General features: G+C 38.4%; 1 protein-coding gene across 8 annotated transcripts; it reads right to left on the bottom strand.

Annotated features, from left to right (window-relative positions):
- Positions 1–706: 706 nt before the first annotated feature.
- eif4enif1 (eukaryotic translation initiation factor 4E nuclear import factor 1) lies at positions 707–16744 on the bottom strand. Of its 8 annotated transcripts, XM_089134317.1 has the most exons (21): positions 16636–16744; positions 16026–16110; positions 15333–15435; positions 15143–15243; positions 13961–14034; positions 11900–12027; positions 11523–11794; positions 11231–11429; positions 10983–11143; positions 10028–10166; positions 8770–8943; positions 8338–8609; positions 7785–7859; positions 7290–7422; positions 7101–7171; positions 6611–6741; positions 5257–5332; positions 4946–5072; positions 3953–4291; positions 3626–3802; positions 707–2245 (listed from the first exon to the last, which is right to left on the bottom strand). In XM_089134317.1, the coding sequence occupies exons 4-21, from the start codon at positions 15221–15223 to the stop codon at positions 2049–2051; spliced, it is 2826 nt and encodes a 941-aa protein (XP_088990443.1). In that variant the 5' UTR covers positions 15224–15243; positions 15333–15435; positions 16026–16110; positions 16636–16744; the 3' UTR covers positions 707–2048. The 8 variants fall into 8 exon arrangements, with proteins under 8 accessions (XP_088990443.1, XP_039545526.2, XP_088990444.1 ...); XM_039689592.2 differs by lacking the exon at positions 15333–15435 and having other exon boundaries at positions 15143–15279; XM_089134318.1 differs by lacking the exon at positions 15333–15435.
- Between the last annotated feature and the right edge of the window lie 1266 nt (positions 16745–18010).

The following is an 18010-nucleotide window of genomic DNA, read 5'->3' as shown; positions in this document are numbered from 1 at the left end:
GCAGCGACCACCACTCCTCGCCTTTTTAGCATCTAACATGTTAGCAGGGGGAAAAATGGCAGCCCCCCAGCTTCCTGTGAACTTTGACCTTTGTTTGAAGGGAGGGGGGTGTCGTCCGCGTTAAATATTTTCGGTTTTAACGCTTTAAACCATTACTTTAATTCAAAGAGAAAGCGCCAATACTATTCACACACCGAAACTGAAGTTTGCTGGATGCACGTTGTCCGTCTTCCTGGTTCGCAGCGTTATGAATTCACATCCTTGTTTTCCAGTGAGCCCCCTCCCCCAAATGTACGCCAGACACTGAATACATGACAGCAGACTGCCTCTTTCTCTCTTTCGGACACTGTAAGCACTCAGAAAAATATATAGTCTATTCTGTAAACATACGAAATTCTAGTGAACAGGGAAAACTCTTTTAAACGGAGACTAGCCTAGAGAGTTGCTCTCCTGAACTGTTAATGCACAGATCAAGCATAAAGACACAAGAGAAATTAAATTGTTGTGGGCCGCAACACTGGCTTTGCTCTATGCGTTTGTAAATCAAATTACAAATCCTTTAGGGAAACATGACATTTAAAAATGCTTTACATTTTTGAACAAAGGCATACACGGATACAAAAGCCTGTTGTTACACCACACAATTTACTTTCTGAGCTAAGATTTTTCTCCTTGGGTGGACTTCCTTTTTTCTCCTTGGGTGGACTTCTGTTTTTCTTCCTTCATTTAAGCTTATTCTGAAGCTATTGTATTTATACAATTTGTCTATCTTTTAGTTTCAGTTAATGCATCACTCAAATGAAAAGCCCATAACAGGACAATAAAACAATATTGCACAGGAAAGAAAAACACTTGGCCAAGTGTCCATGGCATACACCACTGAAATATGGCAAGGGGAGTGTGGCTTGATCCAAATGTGCAAATATTAAATTTTACAATGTTCACCGTGACATTGGGAATGTAGAAAATATATTTGGCAAAAGATTCGACAAACATGACTGTCCAGTTACACTGAAATATAAAAAAACCCGAGGCATAACACTGCAATAGACAGATCAATTAAATACAGAGGATTTTTTCCCCTACTCAACCATCTGCAAAGTACAAAGTATACTTTTGCCAGCCAGACAATTTATACCTTGAAAACAATGAGTCAGAAATGCATTTTTATGTGAATGATTTTTTTATTTAATTTTTTTTTATATTTATGAACTATTTGTGCTTCTTAAATTAATAGCACATTACTTAATTGCCAACCCCTGCCACCCTAAAACAAATGTGATTCAGAGCAGTGCTTCTCATACACTGACTAAGACCGGCTAGAGGAAGGATGGGAGGGTTTTTTCTTTAAAATAAAAAGAAAAAAAAAGGAAACAAAGGCACAACTAGCTTTCACTTCTTGGGGTGGAAGAGTGTCCCCACTTGCAGAACATTCTGGCTTAAATATTCCAGCAAACGTTAAGGGCATGCCTCTCTGAATCAGGGATGCATTAAATCGCTACGGACGTGGAGCTCTTCCCAACAAAGCAGCCATCATCAGTGCCACCATTTCCTGCCCAATCGACCTTCGAGGGGAAACATTGTGCAGACATTGTGACTGGACAAAGAAAAAGCAACTTTTTGGTTCCTCAACAGCAGGACAACCATCCCCACAAAGTCAGAAACAGAAAAAAAGAAAAAAAAAATCTATGTACAAGGTGGAAAAAGATAAATCAATTCCCATAATCTGTACAATCCAGGCCTATACATTATTTACGTAACTGCAAAAACTGAATTCAAAACAAACTATGAGAAACTACATTACTTCATGACAAAAGCGGCAGGAAATAAAAATTATGTCTTTTCCCTTTTTTGCTCTCAACTTTAGGCCTTTTCAAAAAAAAAAAAAGAAATTTTGCAACTGCAAGGGTTTCAGAGCACAGAAAAAAATAGAGAGGGCTCTGACATATGTACATAATGGTAGAAATCAAAGTTTATATCTCTCCATCTAGAGGGTAGTGGGGAAGGGATGTCTTGCTTCACTCTTGCTGACTGGTCACAGGATGTCATCACTGGCGAAACTCAAGCTCATCAACGCTGATTACTTTAGTAGAAGGCATGGAAGGGAGGGGCTGTTGGAGCACGTCAGAACCAAACCACTTGGCCAGGCCCAGAGTAGGGCTACCACCTCTTCGCTGGGAATGGTTTGTCCGATGGGGACCGTGGCTCTGTGACTGGAAACCTCCTGATGGAGCCACATGGAGATCTGTGAAGAAAATGAAAAAAAAAAAAAAAAAAAAAAAATTTGCTTCTGGCTGATATTTAAAATACAGAGATGATCTGAACTGGCCTATTACCCCCAAAAAATGGTTTCAGCAATTGTATACATCTCATTTTGTAACAATTAGATCACAGCACCAGGAACGATCGTGAGGCTGTCCATAACTTGGTCTAGTGTGAGTTTAAGCACGCACAAAACTCCTGTTAAAATCACAGAAACGTGCGACATGAATCTCTTACACTGAATCTGCACTTTGTTGTTTATGATGGAAGTCAGCGCAATGAACAGAACTTTTCATTTCAGCGATGACTAATCTGAGCACCTCTGAATGGTTATGTTCATAAACTCAACAAACGTGCAATTGGTCAAAATGCTCAACGCTAGAAAACGAAATCTAATAAAAATGCCGTAGTCGGATGGATGGAATGAACGTTAAAGGGACACTTCACCCATTTGCATTAAGCTTTGTATCTTTAGAAACCCAGTCATATTTTTGAATGGTCATGGTTTATTCCCTTATTTTCCCCTGAGATGGGAGAAATAAGGATTTAAGTGTTTTACTTCCTGCTTATTATGACGTAAAATCGTCATTTTGCATCATAATTAGCAGGAAGTCACATTTCATTAAAAAGTGTAGAGACTACAAACATTAGCTCCTCATTATTCCAGGGTGTGGGACCCACTCACCCTACTGGCCTATTACAGTTCAGTGGGTGGGACTTAACTTGGAGATACTGAATCAATATCAGCCATCTTGTTTGGAAGCTAGCTAAAAAGCGCTGTGGAGATGGGAAGTATGATAATGACAGAAGAAACTAAACATGATATGGAAGAAGAGGATTTTGAAAGTCTGCTTCTCACATCCGATGTTCGTGGCTATCTTTACGAGCCGCAATATAGTGAAGAGCAGCTGAGGCTGATGGAGGAACAGGAGGCGGCTGCTGCGGTCAAGGAGCCCTGACTGGCTCGAGCTGGGCGGACTACTGGTCCCCGTGCTCTCGGTGGACGCTTACATTTAGACTACATATATGATCCACTTTCAATAAAGAATAATGTTGAAATGGGTGAAATGTTCTTTTAAGTATTGTAGTTTGTTTAACTAATATTATCACTTAAACATTCCATTATATAAATTTAGAAACAAATTACAATGACTTTCCCAAAACTTCCAATCACCCATCCCCACCGTTATTGAAAAATACTTTAAATTCTTGTCATTTTAAAAGTTTAAACTTTTTTGTGTATTTTCGTCAATTAAATGCAACCTTGGCGAGCATTAAAAAGACACATTTAAAAACAAAAGCATATCTCCACCATTGGAACAGTAGTGTTTATCATTCTAACAGTCACTGGTGCTGTACTTACTGGGTCTCTGCTGTTGTTGAAGCTGTTGCTGCATGACTGCTAATTGCACGTGTGTTCCTGCGGCTCTAGGGGCCATGAGAGGATGTCCTGCAGGACCAAGGGGATACAAAGGCTGCCCTAAGAGGGCTGGGGGCAGACCCTGAAGCTGAGACAGGTCTACAGCCTGAGGGAACATGCCTGTTCATGCAGAGAAAGAACAAAAGCTCAGTAACTACCGTTTTCAACAAAGAAAGGTATGAGCAAAGAACAAGTGTAATTTCTCATGTCCAGCAAAGATGATTGATTTTCTAGGCCTTTTAGAGATCTACTGAAGTCACACAAACCAACCTGCTTGTAATAATGTGGGTCCGAGCTGTTGAGGCTGGATACCCTGAGCCAGCATCCTCTGCATCACACCGGGATGAAGCTGGGGTGGAGGTCTGACCAACGGGACGTGGGGAAGCAGAGGGACTGAATACATCTGGGGTCTGGAGAAGGGAGAAGAGGGCCCTGGGGATAACATAGGAGGAGTGTGGCGGCCAGTTGTTGAAGGAGGCCTGGGTCGGTCTGGGTCTTTACTGTGACGATTCTGAGCGGGATTGGGAGTGGAGCATGCCTTTACCCCACCGGTCTGAAGACCACTGGTGTCCACATCTTCCAGAAAGGAACTGGGGGATGGAGGCCCATCTATAAAACGAAAGGAGATGGTTTTGGGTAATTAAAAAGATAAAAGAATGAGACAGCCATCTTTTTTTCTAGGGCTACACGATGTACCATTTTAGAATTGATGTGGCAACATGCACATCCACACAATGTCAAGTATAGGGATCGCAGTTGATCCGCACCAAGGTTTTAAATTGTCAGAGTAATTGCAAAGATTAACTATCTTGGAGTGAAAGTTTACCATTTTCACATCCTGTCAGTTAAAACAAATGATTTTAAAACATTTGAGCCCACAAAAACACGAAGAAACTGACACATGAATGCAAACAATTGAGTACTGTAAAAGTACTGAACTGTCCCTGAATACTGTAAGACTAAAGACTTTCATCTTTGTTCTATTGTGTTTTCCTAAGTTTGCAATTTAGTTTATTTTCGATGCAGATGCACTCCCTAACGAAATCACCACAATCATTCAAGAATGACTTCTTTCCAATTAGAGGCATTCATCTTGTAATAATGTGGGTCTGAGCTGTTTCCATATCACAATCTATATAATCAAAGAAAAAACATATTCCAAAGTGTTTCTCCTCAATACCATGTAGCCCTATTCATTTATTTATTTATTTATTTATTTTACACCCTGCTCTGGTCTTTTGGTGTATGTACATCATTTCATACCCTCCTGTGAGTTATGGGAGTTCACAGTCTCCTTGCTTCCTGGTCTACTCCCAGGATCATCTCGACTTTTCTCTTTTGACTCGTACATTTTTTTGATCACGGACGTGGGAGTGAAGGATGGAGACAACTGCAGCAGAGTGGAAAAATTAAAATTACTTTAGTTCTCATTGGTCATTTGGTCAAACGAAGGAAATTTAAAGTACTTCATGACATTAAGTGTTTCTATAAAGCCATTAGTTGATATAAATGCATCAGATGTATGATCAAATGCCTTCATGACAGTTAAATTAAATGCCACTGATTTGACTGACCACACTAGTAACTGTATTGCCAGGGGATGTCCGGTCAGGAAGGGGAGGCCCAGGTGAACGGTTCATCCTGGTTTGTCTACAAAACAGGAGATACAGATGCAAATAAAACACACTGTACACACCATTATCCGCCTCTTCCTTTCATTATGCCATTCATTTGGATGGAGTAGTTACACAGTCATTTATGTTAAAGAGCACCTATTATGGAATTTTGAAAATTACCTTTCATGTAGTGTAACAGATTTAAATGAACAAAAACATTCTGCAAAGTTTTATGTAAAGTGAAAGTTGAAAGTTCACCATAAAAAAAAAAAAGTTAGTCTCTCAAAAGTCAATTTAACGAGTCAATTTCCTTTTCGTTGTGACGTCAAGATGAAAATTCGAATTGGCCATGCCCACTCATTGCGCACGTAGACGCCAGGGTAAACTTGAAAACATCATGTCGACATCAAGACGCTGTGTTCTGAAGTGCGAATCAAAAGCTACCTTTTTTCACTGCCCAGGGATGAGCAGGTGAAGAATAAGTAGCTAGAGTTTATATTTACAACTATACTACACAAGTATAGGCCGAACCTTGTGCGGTGTTCGCATTATTTTAATGACGACTGCTTTACAAACAAAAATGCGTTCAAGTGTGGATTCGCAAGCCAGTTGATGCTGAAGGAAGGTTCAGTACCAATTTTATTTGGATCATCTTCCTCCTCCAACTCTGTACTCAACAATAGTACTCAACAATCTGTAAGTATTATTAATAATTGTTGCGTTTGTAGCATGCTGAAGTATTTTGTGTGTTGTGCAAGTTACACTCAGGTCTCCAATGTTAATTTTCTTCTAAATATATGAAATGTTGTTATTGGAGTCAAAGAATAGAGCAATACATTGTAGTACAGCAGTGCTTTGTTGATACGTTTATGCATTGGGCTAACGCAAACAATAACTGATTGGGTCATCTGATCAATCACGTAGATTAGCGTCATGCAAGGGAGGAGTTTGAAAAAATTAGTCGTTGAACGAATCATTTGGGAGTCGGTGAGCAAATCAGGAAATAACAAATGCATTTTATAAAACAAGTGCTTTGTCATTCCTTGCATGTAAAACTGTTGTTGGGGACTCAATAATAAAATATGAAAATTTTAAATGCCATAATAGGTGTCCTTAAATAAATGCATAAAAACAGGATTCATTTCTGGGTATGTAATCTTTTTTTTGAACTACAAAATCAGGACCGTCTGATACAAGATAAAACAAAGTACTAAAAGCCATCTCAGTAATTCTAGAGTTTGAAAGCATTAGAAGGGCTTGCTTTGGCGCAGCCAGCCTGTGACCTGCTATGGTCTCGGATAATCGAAATTACCTGTTACGAAACTTATCTTGAGCCTGTTTATTGTAGGCTTGTTGGTACTGAGAGCGATTAAGAATTGCCAGATCCTGCTGAAACAAAGCTTCCAGATTGGCCTGGTCCACTCCCATTGGCAAACCTCTCATCTAAAAATAAGGAATTCATCTGATTAAAAAAATCATGCAAAACCAAGGGCATCCTATGACATGTTATGGTCATCCCATGTTAACAGCCTTTACTCTCAGAGTAATCATTCCAGAAAACCCCAAAATTTAGTTTCAGAAAATCAATAAATATACATTTAACAATGCCATGAAGAGTGATTTATGCATTTTAATATTCAGATATGAATGTCTGTGTAATGAATATGACCTACTAAATTTAAAAATAAAATCATTAAAAAAAAAAAAACACTACTTAAGACTTCTTGAGTTAACATGCATTCTTTAATTATTAAAAGCAAACAAACATTTTAAAATATATCCACATAGAATTTTAACTTTACCTGTGGTGTATTTCTGGCCCGATGCAAGTCTGGAATTTGATCTAACATAGTTTGTTGACCAGTAGGAAATCCTTAGATTCAACCAAAAATAAATAAGTTGCAGGGCATTTATTATTTAAATGTTATGCCATGTTTCACATTCAACATCCCTTTGTTGGATTAAATTCAACAATATTTAACTCATCTCACCTGTTGCCGGTGGCATGCCTGGGAAAAAGTCCTGCATAGGGGCTCTCTGTGGGAAGAGTGGTGGAGAAGCGCGATGGTGAATGAGGCCAGACACAGAGGTGGGAACAGGCCCATGAGGAGCAACCAACAATTCCTAAAGCACAATATCTTGCATTATTTGTCAACACTCATAACTTTACTAGGACAGTGTTTTAATAAAAATGTATACATTGCTGTTCTTATTGCTTAAGAAAAGTAACCTGCTTCAGCTCCACTGTTAGTGAAAGCTGACATTGCTTTAATCCTGCAGTGAGGCAAAATTGTCAATCAAACTGACTGGCCCCTTTGTGTGCATTAAGTTCTGGTTATGCATTACTGACAATAGTTTACTTCATTTGTTACAGTATTTTACAGATAGTCATGTCATGGCATCAGTAAGCCCAGTGACTTGATAAGTATAAATTATTTGTATTAAAACAGATCTTCTCCAACAATGAAGAGTAAGGCTTTGATCACCTGAAAGACGTTTTTCTGCTGAGAGGCAGGTACCTGTGCCTCTGATAAGGACACAAGAGCAGGATCCACTGACTGCTGAAAATAAAGGCAGGGAACAAGTGATAACAGAAAGTTAACAGTTGCAGTCTGAACCAGACAAAAATGGATCAGATAGCATGCATGCCATTTGGTACATGTTTTGTTAGCTAGCGTCGCACAAACTGATGTTGTCTATATCATACCAGGGACAGCTTGAGAACAAAGTGTTAAAAACAACATGCAACAACATGAAAAAAGATTCATGGTCAGAGAGGGATACGCCAAGTCATGCATGCAAGAGTTCACTGACTAGTCAGCCACAACTGCCAAACACAAATTTATGCCCATCACTAGTCAGACTAAACACTCATTTACAACCCCAGACCAACTAGCAAGTAAAAAGTACTGGCATGAGTTGCATTAAAAAGCCCATTAAAAGCGGGAACAAGCTGTGCGACCAATGCATGCGTTTCAGTCTCGCATACAGCAATCACTTACAAAACCATGCAAACATTACCAACGGCTGCATACTTACATAGCTCCCGCTGGCTTTGGGGTGAGTGGGAAGGGTTCCACTTGCCTTCATGGTGCTCACTAACTTATTAAATGCAGACATGTCAGGGTCTCGCGGTCGTGGCGCAGCCCCGGTCCCTCCCGTGAAAGCCTCTTCAAGGTGCTCCGCCATGAAGGGAGTACCCCCACCTCTGTTGGACTGCCTTTGAGGTAATGAAGCCGGTTCAGCCTGCACCTTTAGACCCTTTAGACCCACCTCTACCTCCTCTAGAGACAACACCACCCCTGAGTTTGCTATAAGAGGGAAGACAGATGTATTAAGAATCGTTTGTTATGAGGGGAAATTATATTTTGTGATAATGGGCAGCAAACCAGACACTGTATTAAACCACTGTGTTAAATACCGTATACAATTTTCTAGCAACAATAGTTAATTATACAGGATGCTACTCACTGCTCTCCTTTAGGTGAGCCTTGTTGACATTTAGGCTGGACAGTAAAGGTTTTAGGTCAACATTGGCTTTTTGCAGCAGTTCCAGTATGTCCACCTTCTCCCGTTCCACTGAAGAAATAGGGGTGAAGTACAAAGACGTACCCTGATTCAGAGGTCCAGCATGAGGATCGAGACCTGAAAAAACAATTTTTATAAGAAATTACCAATGTCTAACATTTTATATTGCAAATATTCATACACTAGAGTTAGCATCTCGGTTGTGCAAGCCCGACCCTACCCGAGCAGGTTGTGTACCTGACCATTTTTAATATGTGGGTCATTATTATAACTGATTGTCTCAACTAATTTCTGTTACTTTCTCTGAAATTGTTTTGTCCCAGTCCCACCTGAAAAAAAGACTTTTCTTTTCCTCCAAATACTTAAGTTAGCCTACATGTTGCCACCATACACATCAGCATAAATGCTCCAGATAAAATAATTAGTTATTAATTATTAACACAAACCACACTGTTATAACAAAAACAAGCAGGTTAACTTAGTCATGTATGGTTTGGCATGACAGCGTGCAAAACTGCACACATTCGTCTTTTTATCTAAAGCAATAGCAGCAACATTTAGAGCTCCAGTTTCATTTTTTAATGTGAAAGCTCATGTGACTGCTGCTGGTTTCCCATATACTAGCTGCTTTTACGCGATTATCATGTTTGCTGATTTGCAACGTTTGCAATGGCACATGACCTCCTGATTGTCCGAACTCGCATAGAGTATGCCCGCCTTAAATGTAAAAACATTAACATTTGACACTCTTCACAAAATGCTCACAAATACGAATGGGAGTCACCCATTTTTTTTTTTCAAGACTGAAAAAAAATAAAAATAAAATTTTTTTTTTTTAATGGAGCATGCATGGCAGAATTATCTAATTTCAGAATATTAGGTTTTTAAATAAATGCAATCTTGGTGAGCATAAGACACTAATGGTGTCATAGGGACCCTCTCTTAATATTTATGCAAAATACAGTTTCACAGCAGAAGATAGGCATTTATGGTAAATCAATCTACCATTCACAAGTGGGGCAAAATCTAAACTTTGGACCATGGTTGTCTCATATTACAGTATCGATTCAGGTCTCCTGATTTGAGTAAAGATCAATTCGGTTTGATTCAATTTTCACTGGCCCCACCACAAAAATAAATAAAATGGTTATTGGTGAGCAACCTTACACCAGGTGAAGAGAACGGATTAGGAAAGAGTTACCTGCTAGTCTCTCCAACTCCTCGTGCGGTGTGGAACGTAGACTGCTGGAGCGGCTGCCAGAGGGACTCCTGTTACTGGAGAACCAGCGGCTGAAACGACTGGCCATGACCGGACCCTCAGCTAGAACATCTTCAATCATCTGTAGGAAAGAAAGAGGAGCACTTGTTTATACTGTTTCCGAACACAGAAGCAAGAAACAGCCATGGGGACTAAATGACACTTACGTGAAGAGTGTCTGTAGACTGCTTAGCGCAAAGGGGTGGAAAATGGACATTGTGGAGTACCGTTTCATTTACAGGATCCCCCTCCCAAATATTCCTCAATTAATTGGCACAACCAAGATGTGCAGTCAATCCCCCACCTCCCACTTAAGACTATCAATATATTCCTTACAACTCAGATGGGCATAAATTTGCATTTCATTGAGCTTTCTGCATAACCAACATAAAACCAACAAATAACTTGACGCCACACAACCGCAAAGACAATTTCACATTTCTAAACCAAAGTAGTCAACGGTCCTGCTGAACCATTCTCCAAATCAACAACAAAAAAACCTAATATTACATTAATTCATGTAGTAGGTGCTTTTATCCAAAGTTACTGACAAGCGAGGAGAGATTTACAAACGAGTCATTACATACAATCACATTAGGAGAAATCAGAAGTGCTGCAATACACATATGGCCAGAAAATGACTACTACTAAAGAGATCTAAAAATGTAAAAGAACACAGTAAAGAGCAGAGTAAAAAGCTCAGATTAAGTATAGAGTATAGTATAAAGACTAATAAAAAGTGCCCAGAAATGACCTAACACATCATCTGATGGACCACACATCTCTCAAACCCCCCAAAACCTTGTGTGATTTGTTCTCTATTACTTCTCCCTTTAAGGCAAGCCAGCTATTTTGTGTCCATCACCCTTAGAAGCATGCAGTGCTCCCCAGATCTTACCGAAGCCAGGCCAGGCATGGTCTTTTCAAGATTGAAGAACTCATTGAAGTCAAATTCTCCAGGAGTTTGCTCAGGAAGAACCACGGCATGTGGAACCTCTTGATCAGCTCCAGACTCTTGAACTACTTCAGGGTCCTCAGAGAGACCACCATTACATTCAACTGTTGGCGTGGAAGATTAAAAAAAAAAAATTAGCATGCTGATAGACATAATTCTTAAACATTTGCCATACATTTTACTATACATGCCTCCTTTAAATAACTCTGGCTTCTTCCTGGAACGTTTGGACCTCCGTTTGTCATCCTCCAAAATTTTGTCATCAAAGCCAATGAGCTCAATGGTCTCAGACTGACTAGTGGGTCCACCAGAGAACCACTCTGGTTCCTCTTCTGCATACGAGTCATTTCTTCTTCTCTCACTGAACACTCTTTTGTCTCCAAAGTCTCTCTGTAATGGAACACAGGGGAAAAAATTGCTTTATTCTTTGAACATTGCAATAACAGCAATCATTTCTTTTGCATCAAGCCCATAGCATAATACCCGAAATCTCTTGTCCTTATAGTCACGCTCTCTGTCTCGCTCCCTCTCCTTGTCAACTCGTGCATCCCTCTCAAATACACGCGAGGTGATGCGTCCACTCCCTATGCGACGTGCTCCCCCCAAACGGAGTGACTCATTCTCTTTGTTCTCCAGAGGGCTGATGGGGCGGCGAGGGAGGGCAGTGGGTGCCACTTGACAACCACTGCCAAAACTACGACGCTGAGGACTAAGAACCACTTCCAGATCATCATCTTTTACACGTTCCCGAGGATCTGGGAAAGGCAAAGTTAATTTAGGTGTGGGAAAAACAAGGTTTATATGGTCTTTTTTTAAAAATATGATTATATTTGAGTTTATTATAGTTCTTGCCCAATTACCTGCAATTCTGCGTTTCGGCGGAACCCTTTCCTCTGCATAATCTTTCTTGTATCCTTCTGCTGGACAGCTGTTTTCTGAAGAGGGATATAGCGAGGCATGCCATTTTTCAGGGTCCCAGACCCCCTCACTGGAAAGGAGATTAGCACATCCAAGGCTTAGATTTTCAATAAGCTCATTTAAAACAATATTAGTCAGTAACGTCACACTAAACCCGGGTTCACACTGTACAATTTGGCCTGATAAATGTAATAAACTTATATTAAAAAAAAAAAAATCTGTAAATTAAACATGCTTAGGCCCTATACTTTATATGGCAACTTCTTGAATCTGCAATCCCATAACAGTTTTTTTCCACAAATAAATTTATTGTATAAAAACATGAATGTGAATAAAAAGAAACACTGTAACAGGGCACTCTGTAATCTGGTCATTTCATGTGCACTGATAATCTTTTTTTTTTTATGCTTTTTTGACTTTAACTTTTGGCAAGGTAACGCTCATTTTACATGCAGCACACAGTGAAAACAAGATTAATGAGGCAACTGGATATAGCACAGCATATTTTGAAATAAATATAAAATAAAATTAAAATGTTTTGATCGCGTCTCCTGTTCGCATTCACTCACTGTGCACGGACCCTAAAATAGTAACACGTTTATGCCGGCTACAAATGCACACTTCACAGGATACCACAGATGGATTCGATTAAATCTGTAAGGTTTGTGATATACCTAATATCTAACGTTTTAGATATTCAGAGATTTGTTTAAATTATGTAGATGCACATTTGCTGAATGTTGACGGAAACGTTTAATGAGAAAGTATTTTAGGCTGATTGTTTGCTTTTTCTTTTACAAATAATATAAAAGCAAACGCATTGCTTTTTCACATACCATCTACTTTGATTACTAGTTCTGAAGCCCCCAGTTCTACCAAACAAAGTATTAGATATGACTGTCAGAGATCGTAAACTAATGAAGATAGATAGATAGATATTAAAAAAAAAAAAAAAAGTCAAATATTGGCCATGCCGATATATCGGCCGACCATTATACAGTATGTGACAAAAGAAGCATGTCCGCACTTACAATACTTTAATAGTCAAAAAGTACCCAGATGACCTACTACTTCCAGGGAAATTTTGAAGTGTGCATACGATGGACACTTTACTATCCAATGAGTCCACAGGAGAGGATTTTTGAATGGTAGTGAAGCGACATAACTGATGCTGGTGGGTGACAACAACAAGATGGCTTGTAGTACGTCCAGATTACATTCATACTATATTGAACATACTTTTTTAGCAGCCGTGAAGTAATTACTGGTTCAAAATAAGTACTCAAGACAGTATGTGATTACGGACGCAGCCAATGTCCTATAAAAGACAACTTGGCACGCATGTCAAACTTTCATCCACGGTTGAGTATTCGTTGAAAGTATGGTTGGGACAATAAATTGATGCATCGTGAATCGAGAAATTATTCTGGATCAATTCTGAAATTTTCCAAATGCGTCGCACTCCCTCTCAGCTTGATGCTGAGCATAGTTTTAAACAGCAGATGGCACTCCGTGGTTTAGAAACAGCTGTACTCTGCTTGCTTCTAATTCCTTATACACCACTTGAACCTTCTATAAAATAATCATTCATAAATTTCAAAGAGGTTGAAGCAAATTACAAGGGTGTTTGCAGTGGGCTGTTTACACTAATCTCACCATAAAAGGATTCTGAGGTGGAAGTACATTCTCAGCCTAACACACAAACAATCTTTATCATGAGCATTTTGAGAATATGGTTAAAAACTAGCCTAGAGCACCATCTGCTGTTAAAAAACTAAGCGCAGTAATGATTCAAGAGAGAATCGCGATCCAGTCGAAAAATGCATCGATTTATTGTCCTAGCGCTAGATGAAAGCAGTCAAAGCTCTGACAGAGCACAGAAAATGATATGGAGCAGGAGCCAAAAAAACCCCTGATGTCCTTTTCCTATGATCTTATTTTGCAAGATAATATGGTTCCACATTCATAATTCAAACTGAAGTTGCAAACAATAAATTGTTCACCTGTCATATTTCTCTGAAAGACATTCTGGCCTCTCATTGGAAATCAGCAATTCTTTGATTTCCATAAGCTCTTCCTGCAAAAATAAACAGTTGATTATCAGCATGAAAAACATTTCCCAAATAAATAAAAAAATGTGGGTGCTTTCACACTACCAATTCTGGATTGCACATGATCATTTCATTTGTGAAATCTGGTTCAACTGCATGATACGAAAGCTGTTTTTCAAACTCAGGTACGCTTCATTTGAAATCCAGTATGGCTCAGTGCTGATATGCATGCAATCTTACTAAACCACAGTAGTGAACCAATATTGCATTTTATTGTTTGACTTTGTATAGTTTAATCAAAATGTAATTACTGGACCATCCAGGAAAAAATGACAGTTTTTCTCTGATGTATGACAAACTTCTCCAACCATTTAGTCTGTTTAAACCCAGGACCTGCAAGTTAGCTCACATTCATCAGCCTCCACTTTTGAGTGAAACACCCACATCTCAAAATCCAATCAGCGTCAAATGCATAAAAGCAAGTTTTCTCTTGTCTGATAATCCATTTCACTGTACGTCACAATAAGGAAAGTAAATGCCGGTCACCACTTCTGTTTTTTAGTGACTTTAAGTATGTGTTCAATAGGATCACACTATAATATGTATGAATCGATCAGCCCTATCTTATTCAAACTCCATTGGCTACCTGTCAAATTTAGAATTGATTTTAAAATTTTACTTTTTGTATATAAAGCTCTTAACAATTTGGCCCCTCAGTACTTGACTGATCTGCTCTGTCCGTACACTCCGACTCGTACCCTGAGATCCAGTGACTACTGCCTTCTAATCGAGCCTAGAACCAGACTCAAAAAACGAGGCGACCGTGCTTTTGTGACTGCTGGTCCAAAACTCTGGAACAGTCTGCATGTCTACATCAGACTGGCTCCCTCAGTTTCTCTTTTTAAATCTTCTTTAAAGACTTTTATTTTCTCTCGCATTTAATTCTCCCTGATTGTTAATTGATTATTTTTACTGTCCTGTGCATTATTGTTTTCTGCTTTGTACAGCACTTTGGTCAGCCTTGGCTGTTTTTAAATGTGCTCTATAAATAAATATTGTGTTGTATTGTAATATCAAAAGATTTGTATCAAATTTGTTCCTCATTAGATGGCTCCTTTAAAAGATCATTCTTACCTTGGTATATCTATAGGCGGAGGTCATTACTGAGTCCTTCACCGTGTCCACCATGTTTACACCATTTTCATCCTTCTCCATGACTCAGGTGGGTGGTCAACCTGAAGTGAAACCCCAATATCAGACACTCTGGGCACCTGTGTACGAGAATCTTTAGCATTAGTTAAACTGCCATGTCAGTGTAGTGCACCTTTATTTGGATGATACCAAATTTATACTGATAAGTGAAGTGCCTCTGAAGCGGCATGTAGGTGTCGTTACATAGACTGTTTGCTGAGAGATGATGGATGCTGCTGAGAGATGACAAAAGCATTTACACTTGAACTACAACTATATAGTACGCATCCATTAGAGGCTGAAGTATAGTACATACATATTTTCATATTAGGGGCTGACGTGGGTCAGAAGATACATAATTTAGTGGCTTTTATGTGGCTCTGTCTTTACACTAATATTTCAAGCAGGCATAGAGCAGCCTTAACTTGGCTGGCTAAAGAAGCCTTAAGACTCAAAATACTACAACATACAATAAAACTAGCTATGCAGTTCAAAAACAGGGAGTAATTAAGCGCAATTATACAATCAGGCTGCAAGAATCTTAGAAAGGAATCTCTCTTAAAGTCTAGGGAAACAGAAGATCAGATTCAATTTAACTTGAATCTATTTTAAGGCGTATTGTTGTCTGGAATTAAAATGATCAGGTAAATGTCTGGCTACTCTGTAATCTGAGTAGCTGTTGTATTAGCAAGTGACGAGGCATGCAGCAAACGAACTACGAATACTAATCAGCCTAACGCAGGTAAATCAAGGTACAATCTCTCACACGAAAAACGAGTCTGTTGTGAAAACCCAAGCAGCTTTCTCAATATATTGATGAACTCACCTGATATTAGAAACGGTGTCAAAACACCTCCTCTCTCCCCGCCTGGATACCTCAGTTAGCTTCTGGCTACCTATCATATACCAAACTACAAGAGATGCTGCAGTCAGTCCAGATTTCAGGCAGGACGCAGATGAAGTTTCCTGCTAAAAAATAAAGCTTCTCGGTCGACAATCTTGACAGGAGGTTCGGGTATAGCTTGTCAATCCAGATTTAATAGCTAATTGACAGATAGAAGCATATAATTAACGTTAGCAAACAGGCTAAACCCAACAAGCCGACGCAGAGGATTTACTTCGGTTCATGCGGACAAACGGCTAGCTATTTGTACAATAACCGTTTTTAATGTAAATGTTGGCTTATTTTTCCTTTGTGTTTCTTCGTGCGAGCATTTTTTTTTTAAAAAAAATGCGTGTTTGTTTATTTATGAGCTAGTGAGTCGGGTTAGCAGGCTAGGAAACTTATTAACAATCATAAAGCTGCACGACGCACATAAAAATGCGCGTCAATACAATAAAGCTCACATATATTAGGACCAATTCCGACAGATAACAGGGTTCTACCACTTCATTAAAGCTTGTAACGTTAGTCCGACTGTAACAAATTAATGTACCTCTGGGTACTTTCTCTGAGCTCTCTCTTTCGTCTCTGTTCAGTCGCAGAGCGGCGAATTTCTTCAGATCTCTGACTGGTTCTGAGAGAGGCCCCAATCAAGGATTATATAGTGTCTAATCACGCCTTCTTTAAAGTTTCAAGTAACCAACACTTACATTTGATTATAATTTCAAATTGAAAAACACAGAACAAAAGACTGTATGGTTAAAAGTGTGTATTTTATACAACAGGGTTAACAAGAGTCATTACACAATTTTAGAGCAAGAATACATTTCAGGCAATCAACGTGGCCACCCATTATATATTGTAGTCACGTGACGGGATTTAAAACGTTCTGTTGCGTTGCTTGATTTTTTTTCATACGAATTTGATTGATGTTAAAATAAAGTTAAACATGTATTTGCTATTTATCCAACAATTTGGGTTAAGTTTTTCACACATAAGTAATACCAATACGTAGGTTTTGAAGTTTTCCCATAAGTACAAATGACATTAAAGAAAAAAAATTTTTTAAAACAAAAATCAAATTAAATTAAAATGTAATATTATAAAACAGAACACATAAAAAAAAAAAATATGATATATACAATGAGAAAAAACATTAAATAAGAAAAGTGCACAATAGAAACATTTCCTTAGAAACAAAATGTTACCAACATAAAAAACTTGAGTGAAAAGTGTAAAAGTGGTCATACTCACGCTGTCAATGTAAAAGTGTTTTACTGAATAAATTTCCAAGGTTACATGTAAAAAAAAACTTCCATAAGTAAAATAGTTAACCTCATGTTATCTTCTTGTTGGCCATAGTGCCACTGTCCATGGTGTTAGACTGAAAACTTTTCTGTTCTGTGATGTTATCAGGACATGAACATAACCCAAATACATAGTTCCGACTTACACATTGACACATTCTTTTTTGGGTTTTATTATAATTGTAACAATCTAGTCATAAATAAAATCTTATTTTATTTATTGGTAAGTGTTATATCCATAAATGTAAATACACAAAAAGTAAACCTCAATGGCTATTAATTAAATAAAATAAAAACATAAAAAATCTACATCTCTTTGAACCATATTTAATTATCTTTCTTAATATGATTTCATCTTCATTTCTGTGCTCTCTTTTATCTTAGGACATATTGAAAAGAAAAACAGGGTAGGCTCTTATGTAATAACTTGTTTATTGTTTCAAATACTGTTTGTATACTTAAAAAATTGCATAAAATAAAATTGCAATTATAAAGAAATAAATAACACTCTTAAGAAATCTCACACACTGAAATGTTGATAAAATAACCTTGTAATGACTTCTGCATGACTGACTGATTGAAAAACACAACTTTTAACAGAAATGCACATCAATGCTTCCA

This window comes from Pimephales promelas, chromosome 8 (assembly GCF_988280905.1).
Source record: "Pimephales promelas chromosome 8, fPimPro1.hap1.1, whole genome shotgun sequence".
Classification (NCBI taxonomy): domain Eukaryota; kingdom Metazoa; phylum Chordata; class Actinopteri; order Cypriniformes; family Leuciscidae; genus Pimephales; species Pimephales promelas.
This window is presented reverse-complemented; position numbering and strand designations above follow the sequence as displayed.

Excerpts from the sequence above, each read along its gene's own strand:
- eif4enif1 (XM_089134317.1), bottom strand. The coding sequence starts at position 15,223 with ATGGAGAAGGATGAAAATGGTGTAAACATGGTGGACACGGTGAAGGAC. Across the intron at positions 12,028-13,960 it reads CTTTCAGAGAAATATGACAG|TGAGGGGGTCTGGGACCCTG; the intron begins GTGAACAATTTA and ends TCTCCTTTCCAG. Across the intron at positions 5,333-6,610 it reads CAAGATAAGTTTCGTAACAG|ACAAACCAGGATGAACCGTT; the intron begins GTAATTTCGATT and ends CCTGTTTTGTAG.